The sequence below is a fragment of the Solea senegalensis genome, linkage group LG10 (assembly GCF_019176455.1).
Source record: "Solea senegalensis isolate Sse05_10M linkage group LG10, IFAPA_SoseM_1, whole genome shotgun sequence".
In the NCBI taxonomy this organism is placed as follows: domain Eukaryota; kingdom Metazoa; phylum Chordata; class Actinopteri; order Pleuronectiformes; family Soleidae; genus Solea; species Solea senegalensis.
In genome coordinates, this window is record NC_058030.1 from 9,175,310 (window position 1) to 9,196,077 (window position 20,768).

Consider the following 20,768-nt stretch of genomic DNA (forward strand, 5'->3'; position numbering starts at 1 on the left):
CGCCCCGCCCCCGCTGCCTTCCATTGGTTGGAACGTGTTCACGACGGTTGTAAAAACAGTCGCGTTGAGAGCTGATTGGTCGCGGCAGCTGTCAGTCAATGGTGTCAACTGGTAATCCGTTAGTCCACATCTTTGAGCCGAACCCCGTACGTGGCGTTTAAATCAACCTGTTACCTGAGACGCGGGCGGAGCTCGTGTTTTTAATGGGACAAATTTCAAGTTTAATTTAAATTTTTAAAAATGTGTTTGTCACTCTGTGCCCCAGGGGACAACTGAAGGCACATAGAGCAGCTGTCACCACACACAAAACAGGTCAACTAACTTCTTAGTTATAGTTAACACAAATGAGAATAAAGAAGAACACACAGGCAGTATTTCTATTTACACAAGGTGCAAATGAGAGCAGCAATATTTTTTTACTCACAGTTTGTACAAGACTTAAGAAGAAGACTTAAGACCAACCTCCACTTCCATCTGTCTAAAATTGCTATTGATTAGATTAGATTAGTCTTTATTGATTTTCTTATCAGGGAAATTAACTTTTTAAAAGCAGCAAAAAAGTTCAAGTGTAGACAGGTGACAAAAAAGTGATAAAATAAGCAAGGGCAAGGAGTCCTCTGATGACTTTGAACAAAGTTTTTATTCTGTGTCTGTTCACTAATTGTCACCAGTCTTTTGTCTCCCTTCATTGTCGTTTGTATCTGATATTTTATCTTGCTGGAATGTTTATTGATGTACACTGTCCCTGCCAAATAAACCTAACATAATTTAAATTTAATGTATCTAATGAACGCCAGATTGTCCACTCAGGCTTTTGTATGAATGTCTCTTGTACATGTTTTTATGCAACATTCAACTGCATGATTTTAGATACTGTACACAAATGTGGTTAACCGTTAATTTGATTAACAAATTCATTGTCTAGTATGTATTATGACATTTAGTTGAAATAGCACAATAGCAACCCTCCCAGAGGTAGTTATATATACTTAATAATAATTAAGATTACACCACTCTCACCAACTACAACAGTAAAGTGATATACACATCAACACATCAATAATTACAGTCCAATAAAATGAGATCACACTGTTATGTTCTTCAGGAATTCAGTATGTTGAGGTTAGGGTTACTCATTTCATAAACATAGATGTCTTGCTTTATGATTTAAAATGACAAACATGATGAAGACTTACATTGACTCAGATTTGAAATCCTCATTTAGACAGACAGCTTCTGTTTGGGAAGAGCTACAACTGGAATAATTGTGGTATCACTCATGGACTTTTCTTGTTTCTTGTTGTTTTATTGAATTAAATTACATAATCAATCAAAAAAGTCTTGTTCAGTTGTTTACTTTGTGCTTTAAGACATATACTGTATATGTTGTTGTTGAGCTGTGTGTTTTGTGCTTTTACTTTAGACTGCTTTATAGAGCACTTTGCGATGCACTTTGCCTAAGTGTGGTGCTGTTTAATTATAATAGAGTGTTTTATTATTATCCGTTTCATGTTTTTGTCTTTATTCTGTCTTTGTTTTTATGTTTTTTTTTTTTAGAGTTTTTGTACTGTTTTCAACTTTGCTCTTGAACTTTTGTTTTAATAGTAAAGGACTAACCAGTGTTTGCAAATTATCTTTGGCTAGAAACCCATATGCATTACTTCTGTTTTGCATTTCATATGAAATGTTTAACAACTTATTCTATTATCATTATTATTATGACAATTTAGAGATAATATTGACAACATATCATGTTTTGCTAATGTAACAGTAATATAAAGAAGAAAACAAATATAAAACATTTGACTTAATATGATAGTGCAGCATAAAACAATAATTTACTCTGAAACTATTTATTTTGACTTTTTTTTAATGATAATAAATAACTATCAATATTTGAATAATTAATAATGTAAAGTGCAGGAAATTAAGCCGTGTTTTTAACCTGGATTGATAAATATTCACATTTGGTGCTGATTTCACTTCCACTGGTTGTTAAAGAACATGCTTCAATGAATTTAGTATAAGTTTATAGCACAGTCAGAGGCCCACGTGCAATACAACCGAAGCCCAGCAGGAGGCAACCGCTCGCACAGACGTCAATGATTTTATTTTGACAGTGACTCCTGTTGTCCACACGGCGACGCTGTTCTCCCGTTTCACCCTCAAGGAAGAAGCGACCCAGCCTGAGAAACGCCGTCCAACCGCGTCCAACCAGAGACCTCCGTCCAACCACCTCAACAGGAACTGACGTCGCCTCCATGCAAGTGGATGGAAAAAACGCAGCTGCAGGAAAAATGGCTCCAAACACTGTACCGCCGCTAAAAGGTAAGAAGTTTGCCCGTTTTCCTCAGTTAATGTGTGGCTCTGAAACTTGTGTCCTGTTGTCGTGTGTGTTCAGCGGTTCCGCGGTAGATCGTTTGTGTTCCGTGGCACCAAACCTCCGTTTCTTCCTTGTTTGTGTGCAGTTGGCAGGAGCGAAGGAGTTGCCTGGGTACTTTTAAATTATTCAATCAGTGCCTCTCTGAGAGGATACACTCGTGTAAGTTGATGTTGTTGAGCTAAACCCAGGCAGTTTTTGTGTTTTTTGTAAACGACACGTTTGTCCACGGTTGATTGTGTGCAGTTTTGCCGGAGTTTAGCGGCTACACCTAGCATCCAACAAAGTTAAAGTTCCAGCAAAGACGGGTACAAAAGTCCTCAGAAGTGACATTTTATCGTACCGACCGGTTTATTCAGATGGATTAGTTTGATAAAACCTCATTAAACGTGTTATCAGTCGTTTACCATCCGGTATTTTCTGTTTTAGAGGCGTGTTTTGTCAGTAAAGCAGATGTTTATTGACAGTACACAACGCATCATTTGGGGTCAGGTGAACATCAGCAGATTAAGCAGTTAACAGGTCTGTGAACGCTTTAAAAATCTTTATTTTACGTTTATTTTACCTGATAGTTACATTGACTTTCACTTTCTTCTACAAGTGAAACGTAAATAATCAAGACGGGGTCTTTTATCAGCATAATACATGCATTTGGACAAGCATGTTAACATCAACGAATAATATCAGAATTCGTAAAAAGATTCTCTAAAAGTGGGCTGCGGCCCCCTGGTGGGCCGTTAAGCTATTGCAGGTGGGCCGTGGAAGGTTAATAAAATGTTTAATTTTTAATTTAAATAAAAAATGAAAAAAAGCTTTTCTTGTATTGCTGATGCTGCTCTTTAGAAAGCAGGGCAGCTAATGGCAGATATATTAGATCAATTTCTTATCTTTTCCTCTCAACCTGATAAAATGTAACCCTCATAAATGCTTGAATTGCTTTTATAAAGATTTATTACAACATTTACCGTGTGCCCCTCAATCTGAATTTTGTGCATTTACTGCAGTGCCATTATATATTTTAAATGAAAATGATTGATAAACAAAATTAGAGCTGCCACTAACGATTATTTTTGCGATAATCGAGTAATCGTTGGTCCATAGAAAGTCAGAAAATGTTGAAAAATTTATTATGGAGCAACCAGGAAATATTCACATTTAAGAAGCAATCTTGCAAAAATCTTGTTTTAGTCATGAAAAAAGCTTCAAACCTATTAATTGATTATCAAAATAGTTGACTTTCGATTAATCAAGTACTTATTTTAGCTCTACATAAAATGTCAAATACAATACGACATTACTTTTAAATAGCAACAGCTGACATCTATTAAAATATACCTGTGTTGTCGTGTACTAAAGGCCTTTCATACTAGTAAACAAGCCAGGGTAGACAAAAAAACGTTCCATTTCCTTTCATGATAACCACAGACTCAACATGCATAACAGATCTGAGTGCATGATCTGGTTACTTATTCTGTGTTTTAAAGATGGCCTGTACTTTGATCATATGTAGACTGTTTTTTGCAGACATCTGCACTTAAGCACAGCTACTCGAATTCTCACTCGGTCTCCTGAGATTAAATCCTAAATTAACTCAGTCCAAACATGTCTTTGTGGTTGCCTACAGTGACTATTTTTTACATCCAGTAAGATGTTAAGAATTCACAGTGTGTCAGTTTAGGTAGTGTATGTTAAAGGGTTAAAACAATGATGGTGGTTTTGTCAAACCTTCAAGCAAATGATGTGGGAAATCACTAGACTCCAGAGTCTCATTTGGTAGTGTGATCTCCGCATACTAAGATATTTTTTCACCCAAGCAACCATTTTCACTGGAGCCTTATGGTTTTGCTGTTGTGTTCTCAGTACTAATCGTTCTATTCTCAAATATTTAATTCTCAAAGATGAGGGCTCTGCTGTCATTCTTGCACGGTCTTTTTTTGTAGGCTTTTCTCCACTGTTATATATCGCCCACTGTCATATATAGACTTCAAAAATGCACTAAGGCTAACTCAGAATCTTTTGTATGTAGTGATGGTTGCAGTTATTTTCGTGCTCTCTGCATCCTGTTGAATTGCCTTGGTTTAAATACAAAGCTCACCTGAGCTGATACTATATTGAATTGATCTACAAGGATTTACAATGCAAACCAGATTAACACTCGTATACTTGACAGTTAAGGGACAGTGAAAAGCGTGCATGCCTATTTTGTGCAAAGTAAACAATAAGTGAAAAACATGTGACCTTTTATGCAGCGAAACTATCACTGACTCGAGTCAAAAAGCTGATGACCTATCTCTAGTTGCTGCTTTCCTGGTAGGGTTTGGCACTGAGCTCTCCTAGAAATGCTTAATGAATGCAGCCACATTGTCGCTGCCTGCTGGTGTTAGCACAGCTGATAAGACAATCTTGGACCGTGGTGTCAACATAATGCTAACAGACTGAGAGAAAGCCAGAGGAAGAGAGAGACCCATTGGGCTGCTTAGCATGCCAAATTCCTCAGCTGCACAATAGTGTTAGGCTAGCCTGAGCCCCAGCAGAGCCAGGCTTCACCACAATGGGAGGGGAAGCTCAGGAGAGGCCGGTGACGCCTGGAGAGAGAGAAGGAACTCACTCAACCCTGGGACTGTGATCGTTTGATGAATGGTTGCTTTGAGAAAGCGCTGTGTCATTTCAGTACCACAAAACACTCTTTTCAGCAATGTTTTTCTTGTATTAAAGATGTAGGCCCCTGATGTAGATGTAGGTACTTTTGGCCCCTTTCTGTCGTTAGAATGGTCAAGAATGCAATGGATTCTTCTTTTTTTTTGTCGGCAACTTTGGTTTGAAAAACAACACAACAAGCAGTGTAATGACACAATCCCTGCTATTTTGAAAGTTATGATGGGCAATGTTCACCATTGTCTTATATATTTTAAAGCAAACAAAATACTGGTTCACAGAAATTAATCAACACATGTATTGATAATGAAAATAAAGGAGCTCACATATTTGTAAGTTAACTTAATGCCAGTCGGCGTGGTGAGTCATGCGTCTCCTCCTTGTACAACCCATTGTGCAATTGTTTGATTTAGTCTTTTGTTTGGCATGTGGTCAGCCGGGCTACGTAATTAAACAACCTCATAGTGCAATTCAAGGTGAACAATGTATACGTATACTAATAGAAGATAGCCTACTGTAAGTTAGCTAATCAATTTAAATACCATGAACGTGCGGCTGGTAATGTAGCATCATCATGTGTTAGTTGTATAACCTCACTGATGCCCTTGACTTAGAAACAAGCACATGTAATTATTGGTTAATGTATGACAGTTGGCAGCCTGTCAATGTACAGTCGAAACATGGGCTCCATGACGCCTGAGATAAACAGCTGCCAATTAACAAATGAAGCTAAGACTTGAGAGGTTGTGGCTCAGGATGAAGACCAGGATTTGATAGTACTGCTTTTCCTGTGGAATGGACAGTGGACTGGAGCAACAATACTGAACCCATTTTTATTGCACTGCCACCACAGGCAGAAGAATTTATGTTTGGTCTCTTATCTGTCATTTTCTTGTGATCATGGTATTTCAAGGGTGCCTTGAGATAATTACTTTAAAATTCGTACAAATGCTCACTTAGTCTAGTGGATAAACTGAGGTTGAGGTCAACATGCTCACACAAAATTAATTTTAAGTCAACAAGCCCATGTTCAGAAATTGTAATAGTTATGCAGGTTGTAACTACATTGTTCACTCGAGACTCTCATAGTAGTTGGCTTGTCACTGTAGTTTACTATGTAAAATTAATTGTATTATAAAGTGAGCAAGAGTTGCTGCTCTTTACATCTTTAGATAGGTTTGAGTGTTTCTTGAGAACCATTCTTGCAAAAAAGAAAAGAAAAACTGCCACGTTTGACAGAACGAGTGATTGTTGAGAAAATGGAAACAGATTCTTCCAGATATATGTATGAAAATTTAAATATTCTAATAGTTTTGAATATATGTGACCTTCTCTTTGTGTTGAACTAATGTTTATTCCCCTTTCTTTTAGGTGCTTAGAGCTTTGCTCCTCAGACCTTTGGGCCACACTGACTTAAACTGAGTTACACTCATGGCACCTTCCAGTTGACAGAATGGCCCAGATATCAAGTGGTAATGGGTTCAAGCTGGATGTCTCCCAGCCTAAGGGGGTTGTGGGTAAAGAGGAAGCCCTCCGTATGGAGGAAGAGGCTTTGGCAAAATTGCAAAAGGACAAGAGACCCCCTCATTCAACTTTGACATCTTCATCTTTGTATGCAACATCCACATCAGCCTCAAAACCAAATCCATCTAAATATACCACTACTGCTCCTCGTACTTTGCCCTCTATAAACAGACCAGAAAAGGACCTTATTGTCTTCCCAGAGACCAAGAAGCAGGCAGAGCAGGATAAGTTCAGGGATATTGATGTGGACAAGTTGACCAATGAAGAACTTGAAAAGCTCTTACTGGATGAAAACTTTGGGGCAAACAGTAAGGTGTCCCGTCCCTCCTCGCTGCTGGGGTTCAACCTCAGCGCCTCCTATCCTGGAGGCCATGCCTGTAGCTCCTCTCCTTTCCATGGCAGCCAGTGGACACCTGTTCTGTCCACTCCAACAAACTCTAGTGTGTCCACTCCCACACATCAGCGCTCCCCATTGTTCCCCTCTGCGCCCTACCCCAAACCAGGCACATTGCTAAATGGCTTCACTCCAACCATATCGCCCTTTTTGGCTCTGCCAACGCAGCAGCCATCTTTCATGGCCTTCACTCCCATCCAGCCTGCTGCTGCCATGGTGTTCCCACAACCAGCTGTGGACCCAGAGATGGCCAAACTGTTTGACAAGATTGCCAGCACCTCAGAATACTTGAAGAATGGCAGATCCGCCAGCACTGAGATCGACTCCTCTCAAGTGGGCACAGCTTCTCTGGCACCCGACCCAACACCTCAGCAGCCAGCAGGGATGGAATCGTCAAGCGTCGGTAGCATTGACTGGCTGGATCTGGACCCGCTTACTAAACGAAAAGCGGAGAGTGAGGAAGCATCAGTGGCATCAGAAGGCACTGCACAGACAGTACCCGGTGTTCCTGCTGGGGATCCTTGGGATGCAGTGCTCGAGACTGAAGTAAACAGTAGTAACAACAGCCCCTCACTGGAGACGAAAGCATCACTGTCAGTTCGCTCACAGCCTAGGAGGGCATCAGCAGGAGCAGCTGTCACTAGGAGCCACTCACTCAACATCCCTGGGACCTCCTCCCATCACAAATCAAACAGTCAGGTATGAAGTTATCTAAAGTGCATATGTTTTCTTACTTTTAAAACCTCAACAGAGTGTTGGCCTTTTCATACTATTCATTCTTGTTTGTCATATCAGGAGTAGTAGCTTAATTTGTTTGAATGAAGCAGGGATTCATTTGGAATGTAGTGATGTCACATAGTGAAGTCCAAATATCATGATCAGGATTTGTCAATGTTTGCGTCATTATAAGATCATTGTTTACCAGTGTTGTCAGACCACTATCATGTGAATCATATCAACCAACACCCACACTGTTCCGATGAAGCCCATTTGCTGATTGTGAACTGTTTTGTTACTTTGCAGTGCTAGATGTTTTCCTTTCTTTACCCTTATTTTATTGTCCAGACCAGGTTGTTTAAATCCTTTCACCTGCTAAGTGTGGTGACATCTTAAAAAGTCAATATACTGACAGCAATACTTTCACGGAACTAAATGACCAACCACAGTTCATACAACATGCGCAAGTATGAGTGAAGTTTAGTTCCGTTCATTGTCGTCTTCAGCCAAAACGCCCACCAATGTTCTGCTTACAACTGTGTGTTTACTTTTCTTTCATTTTCTAACACAGAAAAAACATCTTTTTGTTTCTGGCCCCTGTAATCAAGTTTTTCACTGTGGTAAGCTACCCACAATGTCCCCCAAATATTTTCTCTTGGCCACATTTCGTGATTAATTATTTTAAGCAAGACTTGAGTGAACTCATTTCTTGTGATGAATATTCATAGAATTCATTTGGGACAATGCTGTGGGCAAGTGGCATGGAATTTAATCTTAGGTTTCTTCCCCTAAATCCAAACAACCATCTGTCATTTTGTCTAGCAGCTCTTAGCTTAAGTGGAGAGATGTCATCTGCTTCTGTTTTTAATCAGAGTTGTATTTCAGATATTCTTCCAAAAGTGAAAAGCTTCATTTTGGATGTTTGGGCAGGTGCAGTCTGTATTATCATCATCTGCAGTTGGACGAAATTTGTTAGGTCTTCATACATGATGTACGTGTATGAAGTACGGAACATAATACAGTGACCAGGAAGGAATAAGGAGGAGGTAGTAATGCAATGCCATAAAACACCAAAAAGGAAGATATAAGCTCTAATAACTCCACTGCTCAAAAGCCCTCTACTCGAGAATGCTGATTGTATCTCTGTGTCAGGACTAAAGAACTTCTCTCTGTGGTATGTGTCTGACACCAGGGTGATATTTAACCTTGCAGTAATCTACAAGGCTAATATTTTCAAAATTCCCCATGGATGAGGAAAACGAGGAAGTTTGACACAATTTGAATATGATGCTTGAAAAGATTATAGTCCTGTGGTATAGCTCAAAATGTGACTGTATGCTTCTAGAAGGTCTTTTGAGTGCTGTGGGATTGTACTGACATAGTATACTGTTTAAGTCATGAAAGGCGACCACTTCAGCCTGTACACTCAGCTGTCGTATATCTCCCTGGTTTAAAGAGTTTCTGTTGCCTACAAAGAATGAAACAGTTTATTTACACTTGCCCGTATACACTATATTATATCTGGGTTACAGCCTGCGACTGCTGGTCTGACTGCTCTGTTGTGTAAGCTGAGCCCTATTAGCTCAGTGCTGTGCACATGCATCCCTCTACGCTCCCCTTCCTTTTATCTTCATCTTGTTGTTGTGTATGTGAGATTGAGATGGTATGCGAGTTTGCCTGCTTCTCTGTTCTGTCAAGGCTCTTGTTGTAATAAACAGGAACAAGCCTGTGCAGCTCCCCTGTGCCCCACAGCGGCACCAGAATGACCTCACTAAGTGCCCTCATAAGTTACTGCTCTAACTCTCATTTATTGTTAGAGAAGAGAGACATGTCATATTTATAAAAGACATACTTTGTGCAGATCCAGATCTTGGATCTTGAGATATTGCCTTACGATAAGGTGATGCTTTATCACAGCAGCCATTTTGACAGGTCACAGGTGGAAAAGCATTGGTGCAAATGACTAAATGCATAATGGCTGAGTTGTTGCTGAGATTCAGTGCAGGTTCAGACATCAGACATCAGACATCTTGTGGCTCAAGTCTGGATAGTGAATGAAACCAGCACAGAAACACACTCTGCAACAATGGCTTGAGTTGCATTGTGATTGCAAGTTGACCAAGTGATGAACTGATATGTCATAGCTGAACAAGTAATGGCTTTACTCTTCTAAATTTATATCAATATGTCCCCAACAGTTTTTATGTACTATTATTTTCTAGTTGAATGTATGCCTATGGTTCAGCGTGGAGTTGCCAGGCCTCATTGTGGTAGGGTGTAAAATTTGTCACACCACTTCCCCTTATGTCTCACTCTTTTTTTTATTTGTATAAGTTATTTAAATAACTTTTTCTTGAAAATAATGTCTGCAAGATTATTTTGATGGTACATCAACTTACAACGGGGTAAGTTGATGTGGTGGGTTTTGGGTCCATGGCACCAAATGGAAGTGCAACATTCTAAAATATGTCACACGTCATTTATAGAAAATTATATAACATAGGCTGCTGTACGCAGTCTGAAGACATGGTTGTTAGTACATTATAGTATAGGTGGCTTGTCAACAATTGCACATTACCACAACGTTTGGCATGTTTCCACCGATTGGAAAGGTTCAGTTCAGTTTGGTACAGTACGTGTTCTTTTGAGTTTTCCATTAGGAATAGTACCAAAATAACTGCCCCAACTGGTACCCTTCCCCTGGGGTGCAACCGGTGTTTCTTCAATGCCCACAGTCTTATTCTCATACAAAGCTTGACTTCTTGTTGAGACAGACACAAACCGAGCAGGAAAAAATCGAGCTGTTTGATGTCCTCCATTGCTGTTTGTTTTGTCGCGTTCAATGTCGTTGTTCACAAGCCTGACCGAGGGTTTTACCAAGACTGTACCAAACTGAACTGTACCATGATGGAAACACGGCTATATATTTTTACATGGTTGTAACAATCAATACTGTTTACCAACTGTAAATCCTACATTGTGCTGCTTCAATGTGTTACTTCTTTCTGTTTTTAGCAGCTTGTTCTCCGTCATCATGGCCTTTACCACTTTACTGTAAAATGTTTCCACCTTTCTCCTCCACTCACCCTCCTCCCCCACCGCCTGTGCTGCCTGGCAGCTAATCCTTTTCTTTTGGCCCTTGGATTTTAAGTTGTAGGTTAGAGATAATCAGCAGTCAAACAAATACCTCTATCTACAGTTAAGTTGTCACGCCTCACAGCACCTGTGCCTGTTCAGACCTGGCTCTTAGTGTGTGCAAAGGAAGCACAGCTGAACTTTTATGCGTCACTGCATGTTGCCATGTCTGGCAACACAGATTTTATATTATTTTTTCCTCATAATTGTTACAAGAAGTGTGGGTGCTCTTAAATGAATGTTGCCGGTGTTTGGTTCATGAAGTGGATCCTGAGAACAAATGGTAAGAGTTTTCATAACTACAATCAGCCACACATTTCATTACTTTGCCAAGAGTATGAGAGGAGAACGTGAAGCTGATTTTTATTATTTAAAATTGTGTGATAAGACAAATAATTCTTTCATTGAAATTGGGCATTATGATGAGCTGTTAAGCCTACCAATATGATTCACATTTGGAATTCAGTGTTTTCAGCCTTTTTTTGCTTGCTCTTTCACTGCAGATTTGGTAGAGCATGTGTGTTCTTGTTTGTTCTTGCTCTGTTTCTGCAGGCTCATTGTTATCTCTACAAATTCTGCGATCCAATCTCACTGTCTATGTGGTTATACAGTATACCAGCATGTACTGCACTCCACATTTTACCAAGAAATACATACAGTGAAATTTCTGCTGCCTCTGCAGTAGGTCTTTGATATCGCTCACACCTACGCACCATCCCACTCTACACTGTGCCCTATTTTCTTTTTTGATTTTCTAACTGCACCTTAAGCACACGTATGAGATGCTGCAGCAGAGTTGTGGAGAACACTCCACATACCAGACAGATTGCAGGGTCTGAAGATGTCACTGTGCTGGGTTTCAGCATGGATTTCAGTTAAATGAGTGAGTCACTGGGCAAACAGTTATGTGTCTCCTCCTAACCTTTGACCTTGTTTACTGGCAGAAAACAGATGAAGCCCTGTGGAAGAAACCGTGAGTAGGCAGATGCCATTGCGCATAATGAAAACCTTATCATTACTTTTAAAGTTTAAAAAATCAACCACTTAATAGTTGGACATGTCACAAAACAACAAATGTGTCTGTTTGACATTCTGTCCCGCGTGTCACCAATTATTAAGCCAGGAATTTTAGTGAATAGCAGGAAGTGTGAGCCAGATAGCCACTACTCACTTCCTAATTGAAAGGAGAAGTTGATTTGTGTTTTCAGGGCATCTGGTTTCCTCTGATGTAAACCACTTCACTTCTATAGGCACTTGGTCTCATAGATGAAAACATCTCTATAATTATTTTAGAAAACCATGACCAAAAACAATTCATCTGTTAGCCATGGCTGAATAGTCACAATGGCTTAAAATCAATCTTCATCTCCTCTGTAAGTGCTTTATCGGCACCAGAGCATCACTCAACATTTCCCCACACCGTTATGTAGTTAAGTGAAGCCTGGGGCAACTGTCCTACTTTCAATTCAAACTCATTTGAAATCTACAGATTAAGATTAAACACCTTATTCCAAATGAAGAATGGCAAGCTTCCTCTAAACTACACCAATAATTTTGAGAGAGTTTTTCGTATGGTATTCGAAGTATAGTTAGTAAGTACATTTAATTAAAAAATAAAATAATATAAATACTTAACATAATGTAGATTTAAAAAACAACAAAATTTTAAACAGGTTTGCTGTGAAAAGTTTGGGGTCATTTTATTAGACTGGCATGGAGAGCTAATGAGGTGTCTGATGTCTGGATGTGCACTGTAACTCAATGCTGATGTTGAGCTTGGAATTACAACCAGCCACAAGTCATGGCTGTGGTAGGTTTAGACTTTCAGCTGTGTTACCTTGTGTCACCATGACAGTAGCTTAAGCTTGAAAGTAAGTCTGCAATGATTATGCTATGAATCCATTGTTAATCGATTATTAAATTAATAGTCAACTGTTTTGATAATCCATTATCTGTTTGTTTTTTAATCATTAAATCAAGCTGATTTCCCTGCTTCTTAAATGTGAAAAAATTCTGGTTTCATTGCTTCATTTGACAAAGAAATCTGTAAAACTGTAAAAAATTTGTGGAGAAAACAAGACCAGGTTTTGAGAAACACCAATCGACATTTTCTGACATTTTATGGACCAAACACAGACAGAAGTGCCTTGCATTTATAGATAAATTTGTCTATAAATTTGTCCCCCCCCGTACACCATGTTCCTGGTATTACTGTCACACTCCAGTAAACATAGAGGAAGGATGAAGCATTAGTCAAGTGTAATAAGTGTGAATCATATTTAGCTGTCCCCATGACTTCAGACACCAGGATCTCTTTGTTGGGTCCAACAAAATCGATTGAGGGAAACAAAGATGGGCCTGTCAAATTATGCAGCCCACTGTGTGTGTGTGGTTGTGTGTGGCTATCAGGTAACATGGCCTCATTGGATTATGTGCTCATGTTTGTTTATGCTCAAGCAATCTCTTGACTCTAAACATAAACATGTTTAATATACAGGTTTTTTCTTTCCATCTCTCGCTCCCTGTATCTGTCCTCTCTCTGTATATTAGTTAATATTTTTCTTTTAACTCTCGCTCGAGATTTCGACACATATTATTTTTAAAAACCAGCATTTGTAAATTCTGAACATGTGAGACAGAACTGGTGCAGGAGAAACCTGTGGGAGTTGCAGGTGTTTCAGTGTCAGACTTGGTTCTCTTTTCTCAGCTCCCTGCTGACTCGAGAGATTTCTCTCTCCTGCTGTTATGTCAGGTCAGCTTGGCTCACTGAAAACAAGCTCTCCTCTCATGGGGCAGTTCACTTCTAAATTATAACTCGCACAGTGACATGTTGGATGTTGTGATCTTAGTAGTTGGATTTTATTCTTCCTGTTTTCTTGGCTCTACACCTGTTATTTGATAGTCTTAACGAACAAGAAACAAAAAAGGAGATGAAGGGGTTCGACATGCAATAAAACCAGTCCTACTGTGGTGTCATAACCACTATAATACCAGGACATGCCGGGTTGGCGTGTGAAGGGAAGGATGGTTTGACTGGGGTGGCTGTGGCTCAGGAGAAAGAGTGGGTTGTCCACCAATCACACAGGATTAGCAGTTTTATTCCTCTTTGTCCATGGCCAAGACCGTGAAGCCCTGTGTGTGAATGGACAAATCAAATGCAATTTTGCTTTTAGTAATTAGTTAATGACCAATAAATCAGTGTGATTCTCAACTTGAATCTAAAATGAATCTAAAAACTATAATGGGCCCATCCCTTCATGCTCGCTAGTGTAAATATATATAAATCTATAAACATTTACTGAAAATACACTGTATGACATTTCAGTAAAACTCACACTTTAAAGTGATTATGTTAACTTTTTAAGAACTGTAGAGACCTTATATGTTGTGGCAAAGCAACCGTAGGAATTCTTTATGGTTTCTTCATAGCACATGACAAAAATGCTGAAATTGGAAAACTCAGTCTCCCAGAATTCTCTGAGGGGATTGACGAAGCATTGTTGCAGCATTCCCGTCATTTTTTTTTTTTTCACCCGCTCTCCTTTTTCCTTCTCTTCCTCTTCTCTGTTTACTAGCTGTATTCAGTGGCAGTGATGTCAGAGTCATAGACTTCCAAGTCATGACTGAGCACTTTTGCAGACAGCACAGAGCTTGGGCAAAGAAAGGGGCGGGACCCTTTCACTTCTCATTTCCTGTGCCACAGGAAGCACATTCCACAGCCGCTGGCAGTCACATCGCCGTAAAAAGCCCAGTGTAACTGCGAGTTCCCGGCAGTGGGCTGGTCTCCAGGAATATCTTCGAGTAACTCCCAGGGGTGCTGTCTCAGAATTTGTGTGTGTGTGTGTGTGTGTGTTCTTATATTTGTTACCTCTTCTGGACGTTGTCTGGCATCAACACTGATCTTGTCAGGACCAGTGAAAACCAACACCTGGTCCAAATGAGTCAGAACCTAATTAAAATTTGAATTGTTGTTTAGTTAAAATTAGGGTTAGGCCTTGGGTGTAACACTTTGATTAGGCTGTCCAAATGAATACAAGTCAGTGAGAGTTCTCAAAAGGATGGCTGAGTGAACCTGTGTGTGTGTACATGTCTTGCGTAGGCTTTGTTTTGACTGGTTCACACAACTTTAACAGGCTTTTTGAGGATTAAGATCTGGTTTTAGGGTTAGAATTGGGTTAGGCATTTATAAGGATAGGGTAAGGGGCTAGGGATTGCATTATGTCTATGAGTGTCCACACAAAGAATGCAAAACTAGCATGTGTGAGAGCATGAGTTACAACTCTTTTGACTTATTAACACATCGCTGTGAAAATATGGTCAATGGTCAATTTAGAACTAAACATAAAAAACCTTACAATTAAAACCATGAATCCTTGGTAAGTGTGTCAAGTCCTTGTCCTTGATGACACGCGTATTATTCACCCAGAAGAATTCATGGCTTTAAGATTGTTTTAATAAAACTGTCCCTTCAACAATCCCTACTCACAGATCACCATGAACACGTAAGGAGTTGGGACTGTTCAAGTGATTTAAGGAATTAATTAATAAAAATATATGCTAGACTTGTAATAAAAGACAAACTACATCATAATCCACATGCAACCTTACAGTGCCTTTGTGTCCTGTCTTTCATTTTCGTACATGCATTTTATTTTTGCTCCTAATTTCTGTGTTTGTTTGCTTTTGTAGGACAAGGGGAAAGTAAAAGGTTTGGTGAAGAACCTTGCCCTGGAGGAAGAAGAGGCACAAAACCTGGAGGTTGTCGCCTTCTGTGAAGACGTTGCAGCGTAAGTTCTTTCCTGCTGCATGCATGAACATTTGACTCTTTATTAGTTTACTTTTGTGGATGCGTTGTCATTTTTTTCACATAAAAGCACCAACAACGTTCCAGTTCATTGTTTAGATGTCTTGTCTGCAACTTCACTATGTTTTGCTCACCCTCACCACTCTGTCATTGTTATTTTGGCTGCAGCATGTGAACACATTGAGCTGTTGATGACCAAAATACAGCTTCAAAAAGAGTTCACACTGGATTTTCATTCATCAGCTGCTCATTGGTCAACACACACTCTAGATTGTTTCCAAATAAAAAAATATTTGACCTCTCACAAGAGTGTAAATGAAAAAGAAAAGATCTTTTAATCTCTGTTACTCTACTCCTCAGAGTCAACCTCACTGGCAGTGATTGGTTATTGAGCGCTGATACTAGTTCGTCTTCCAGTTTGCTGTTCCTCCTCTCTTCCCTCACTTTTACTGTTATAATCGCTACTTGTGATTCATCCACTAGTCTCAGCCAAGAAGTGTGATCCATATGCGTAGCCTGTACAGGTAAAAAAATGGAAATCTGCAAAACAGTTGTTGACTTTTTCCTGTTCTCTTCCCTCACTAGCCTGCGTTCTAAATTCCCTCACGGTGACATCTCCACCAACCCCGGCTTCGTCCTCAGTCCTGTCATCACCCAGAGAGATGGTGGAGGTGACAACACCTGTTCTGTCAAGGTTTCTATTGAAATCTCAGAATCTCAGCAGCCTGTAACCTTCACCTGTGACGGTAAGCACCTTGGATTAAAGTGTCTGTGATTTGAACCATCTTTGAACCAGCTCTTACAAGATTAAGGAAGTGCAAATTCAAAGATATTGATTTATTTTCTTACCCATTTTGCCTCCCAGAATGAACACATTTTATAATGTATGTTTTAACAGCAAATATTACATTTTCATTCTTACACACTTTCTCCCAGAATGAACAGATTTTATAGTTTAACTTTTACTTTGGGAAGTGCAGATAATCCTCCATACAGATGCACACCATTGTTTTGTAAAATCTGCCAAAAAAGAAACCTTGTGCCCTCTTTGCCTTTGAGAAATAACAGCTCAGATTGCAGATAAGAGGGCTCTGAACAAGGAAACAACTTTCACAGCTGCCAAACTCTTCACCCCCTCCTTTCCCCATCCCATTTTTTCTTTTCCTTTCATTTTTTTTTCTGTCGTGGGAAGTACACTACGTTCTTTTTCTGCACAAATAAAGGTTTGTCCCCTCACCATGGAGTAGCAGTGGTGGACAAAAAGGACAAGAGTTTTCCTTTTTTTATTATTTAAGGACCCAAACAAAATGTTGCCTTTCTTCCTTGTGTGTTTGGTGAGCTGTTATTGGCTAAGCCCTCATTATTTCTACAAGCAATGTGAATGTCAAGTCTTTGGAGATGTATATAGCCAACCACACATACACACACGTATAAAACAGACACCCTGTGGTTCGGATGAGGTTTAGGATGAGGCCAGTAGAAGTTATGGATAAGGATAGAGTTAGTCTCCAGGAAATGAATTCAAGTCAATGTAATGTCCTCTGAAGTCATGGAAACCAGACTGTGTGTGTGCATGCATCTGTCCTATTGACCTAAATACTTGGCATGCCAATTACGACAGAAATTATTGCAAATGTTTATTCAAGGTGATGACATTTTCTATTGAACTTTCAAGTATCAACCTGACTCTGACGTCATAATGATTTTGGGCCAATATTCACCACCATAACTGCCATTTGACTGTTTTGCGGAAGCATGTAACCCCTCCCTTTTGTTGCAGCTTTTCCTTCCACCCTTGTTTTGTCATAACATATTCACACTACTACTGACAGTGCATAAGAACTTAACTGTTCTATTTTATTTCTCTCACCTTTCACTTCTTCTTTCACACAGCTTTATTACCCATCTGTCATCGTTTATTAACCTCTTTTTATTTCCTTTACTGACTATTGTTTCCATTGGAAACGACTAGATTGTGTATCTTTTTCTCAGTAATTTAAAATGATGGTGTGTTTACTATGAATCATGAAACAGGTTAAGCTTTAAAAAAATATTAGCCCAACAGCACAAAAAAAAGAATATTTTTGTGTTCCTGTGAAGAGGCAAAAAAAAGAGGGACAACTGGCTTTTCTAGGGTTTGGCTGTGAACTACTTCTGGCTTCAGGGGATTCCTCACATACTGTTGCTAAGAAGGGAGATGATGAGGGAGTAAGAGAGAGGGGAAAATCATGGATGGACAAAACAACAAAAAAAAATACAGAGGGATACATTTAGGGAAAAGTGAGACATAAAGGGGAAAAAATATTGAGAGAAATGTTTTTGAGGTCACAGTGCTGTAAAAAGAGAGAAAATAGTTGAAGGCAGACTCACAGTGAGGGACACGGACAATTTGGCTTGTCACCTTGATATTTCTCTTTCACTCACAAAGATCATTTGAAGAACCTTTTCCAGAATCTTTAGACCATGTGACAAAGTGACACTAAATATGATTGAATAATAAATAAAATGTGTGAATAAAGTAGGTGTAAATGTACAAACTTGAACTGAGTTAGTTGGCATGTAATTATGCTGTCAAACCCACAGGGTTTACAAGAACACAATCATTTGCCTAAGCAACAACATGTCAGTCTTCACCTACATGATACATGAGTGTCTCAGTTATTCCTCGTATGGTGAAATATTAGCTGGATGCTTGTATCTGATGCTGCTGCTGCTGCTAAATGATATTGCCAACGTTGTCAATGTACAATTTGAAACATGCAACAGCATGCTCATGTACCACCGCTCATCACTTTGCCAGTTGTTGAACTGGTGACCAATGCAACAATGCCATAATATGTCTCAGAGTGAGTAACCCAGCTCCCCACTTTCATCTCCCCAAATGAATGTTGCTGAAGCAGAAATGCATCCATCACCATGCCTGAAAGAAACAACACCCCTGTAGCTACAGTTGTAGGGATGAACCAGACAGCAGAGCCTCACGTTGGGTCTGTTTATTTGCATACCACAGCACTTCCGTTACCATAGTTACTCCACAGCTCCTTAAAGGGGTGCGTTGCAGTACAAAACAACCTACATTAGGAGTTGCATGAGCTCACAATGAGGGAAAAATCCAAGCCGCACAGGCTATGGTGAATTATATTCATATAATTTTCACCACAGTGTGACATCCAGGTGAGATCTGCTGGAAGTGAGGGAAAAAAAATAGCAGCATATGAGTTAACTTTAGTGATTCACAATTTTTGAGAATTTCAGAAATGTACATGCTTTTTTTTTGCCTTAAGTCTTTTTTTGCTCCTGTTAAAGTAGCATTTTTTTAAAAATGTAGAAAGAAATCTTTCCAGTTGCCTCTGCTTCCCTGTCTCTGACTCTTTTTCTGACAGTTGGCATGGTTACAGATGCAATAATCTCTCCTTGCACATGTAGGAATTTAGGTAATCAAATCAACCATCAATTTTTTTTATTTTTTTTTAAACCTGCCAACACTTTTCCCCAACCATGTGTAAAATGGTTAACTGTATGCGACATAGGAATTTTCCTTCTTTTAAGTCGTGCCCACAAAATGCCCGGGTGGGAATTGTTACCACCTCAGAGCACCGACAGAATGAGGCATGACCCGTTTCGTTTGCTTTGTTACAAAAAACCTCTGGTATGTGTAGAACCACAGCAGCCACCAGCACCACGTGTTATTTTGCCTGTGATCCTAAATCTATTGGCCTAAGCAGGAAGAAAAGATGCACCATTCCTCTGAAGGGTGGAGGTCTGTTATTGCTGGAGCTCGGGGTGGTCTTCCACCCTGTGTGTGTCCTGTTTTTTAATCTGAGAGTGTGCCTGCTCAGTCCAAAGTGAGATGCGTGCATATGCAAATGCCTTCTGTCTTTCGATCTGTCTGCTTTTGTTTGTGTGAAGGCACATAAGTTAAGAGTGTGCAGTAATCTTCCACTCTCCATCCAGTCTCGTCTTGGCTGGACACTTCAGATATTGAAACGCATAAACATCTCGAGCTGAACCCAAATCCTCTTGATTTGATATCACACCTCAAAACTGCACACAGTGTTATTCTTTCGATCTCAGAACAGGTTTGGTTTGAAAAGAAAGTAGAGACATTCATAATATTGCAGGATGGTGGATAGAGAGAAATTCCACTAAGGTCTGCAGTTCACTTCCTATAGCAGCAATTGTAGAAACACTTCAAGGTCATTTTGACGAAGACTCTCTCCCTCCAAAACTGTATCCTAAATTTCAACCCTTGACCTCCGTCCTCCGTTGGAATATAGTATGCTTGCTGTTGTTTGAAGATGGTTTTGGTTTAAGATAATTTGACCTTTTTGCTGTTTTCCATCATTCCCTTTGTCCCCTTTCTATTCTTTTCTCTCTCTGATCTGTTCTTCCCCAGCCACAAATCTCTCCCCCTCTTTCTGGCTTTGTGCTATCACTGTCCCTCCATCACACTGCTCTCAACCCCCCTGCACAATACTAACCTTGTTGTTGTCTTTGTTATCTCTCCATTCCTTCCTTCACATATCGTCAGTGAGCTCTCCGGTGGAGTTGTTGATCAGCCAGACTCTGTGCTGGGTCCATGATGACCTGGATCAGGTCGACTTCTCCAGCTACCTGCTCAAAGTCTGTGGCCAGGAGGAGGTGCTGCAGAAGTGAGTACTTGCAGAACTGTGTAGTGCAAAACATTACATCAATGAAGTTTCAGTAATATTTCTAAAACCTTTTGGAAGAAATAAGTAGGCTGACTAGGCTGTCTTTTTGATAATTAGATGGGCTTTAAATGGGTATCATTTTCTTTTGTTCAGCACCCTGCTCCTCCCCCCCCTCTTCCTCTCATTATCTTTTTTTGTATCACTCCGTATCTTGGCCTCCTCTTGGACACAAAAAGGACTGGGTGACGTTTCTATATCTTGCCTCTTTTCCCCCTAATGTGGGATACATGAAAACGGATACCGCTCTACCAAGATTTAAAGGCTCAGGACAGCCAAAATATTCAACATTGGATATGTTTATAAGTGATGAACAAAGAAACACTGCACAATCCTACACTGTGACTAAGCTTAAAATTCCTGTTCTGCTCATACCAAGAATGTGCATTTACTGTTATTATATTAATGTATTTCAATTTTTTTTCAAGCTCTAAAAAAGAGCACTTAAAT

At 39.7% G+C, this 20,768-nt stretch overlaps 1 protein-coding gene across 1 annotated transcript in view; it reads left to right on the forward strand.

Moving 5' to 3' along the window:
- The first annotated feature begins 2,231 nt into the window (after window positions 1-2,231).
- pik3c2a (phosphatidylinositol-4-phosphate 3-kinase, catalytic subunit type 2 alpha) overlaps window positions 2,232-20,768 on the forward strand; it is a 35,490-nt gene continuing 16,953 nt past the window's right edge. The window contains exons 1-5 of the mRNA XM_044037008.1: window positions 2,232-2,328; window positions 6,407-7,652; window positions 15,495-15,592; window positions 16,195-16,355; window positions 20,141-20,261. Of these exons, the coding sequence (XP_043892943.1) occupies window positions 6,489-7,652; window positions 15,495-15,592; window positions 16,195-16,355; window positions 20,141-20,261 (1,544 nt within the window). The 5' untranslated portion in view covers window positions 2,232-2,328; window positions 6,407-6,488. The remainder of the gene's footprint in view (window positions 2,329-6,406; window positions 7,653-15,494; window positions 15,593-16,194; window positions 16,356-20,140; window positions 20,262-20,768) is intronic.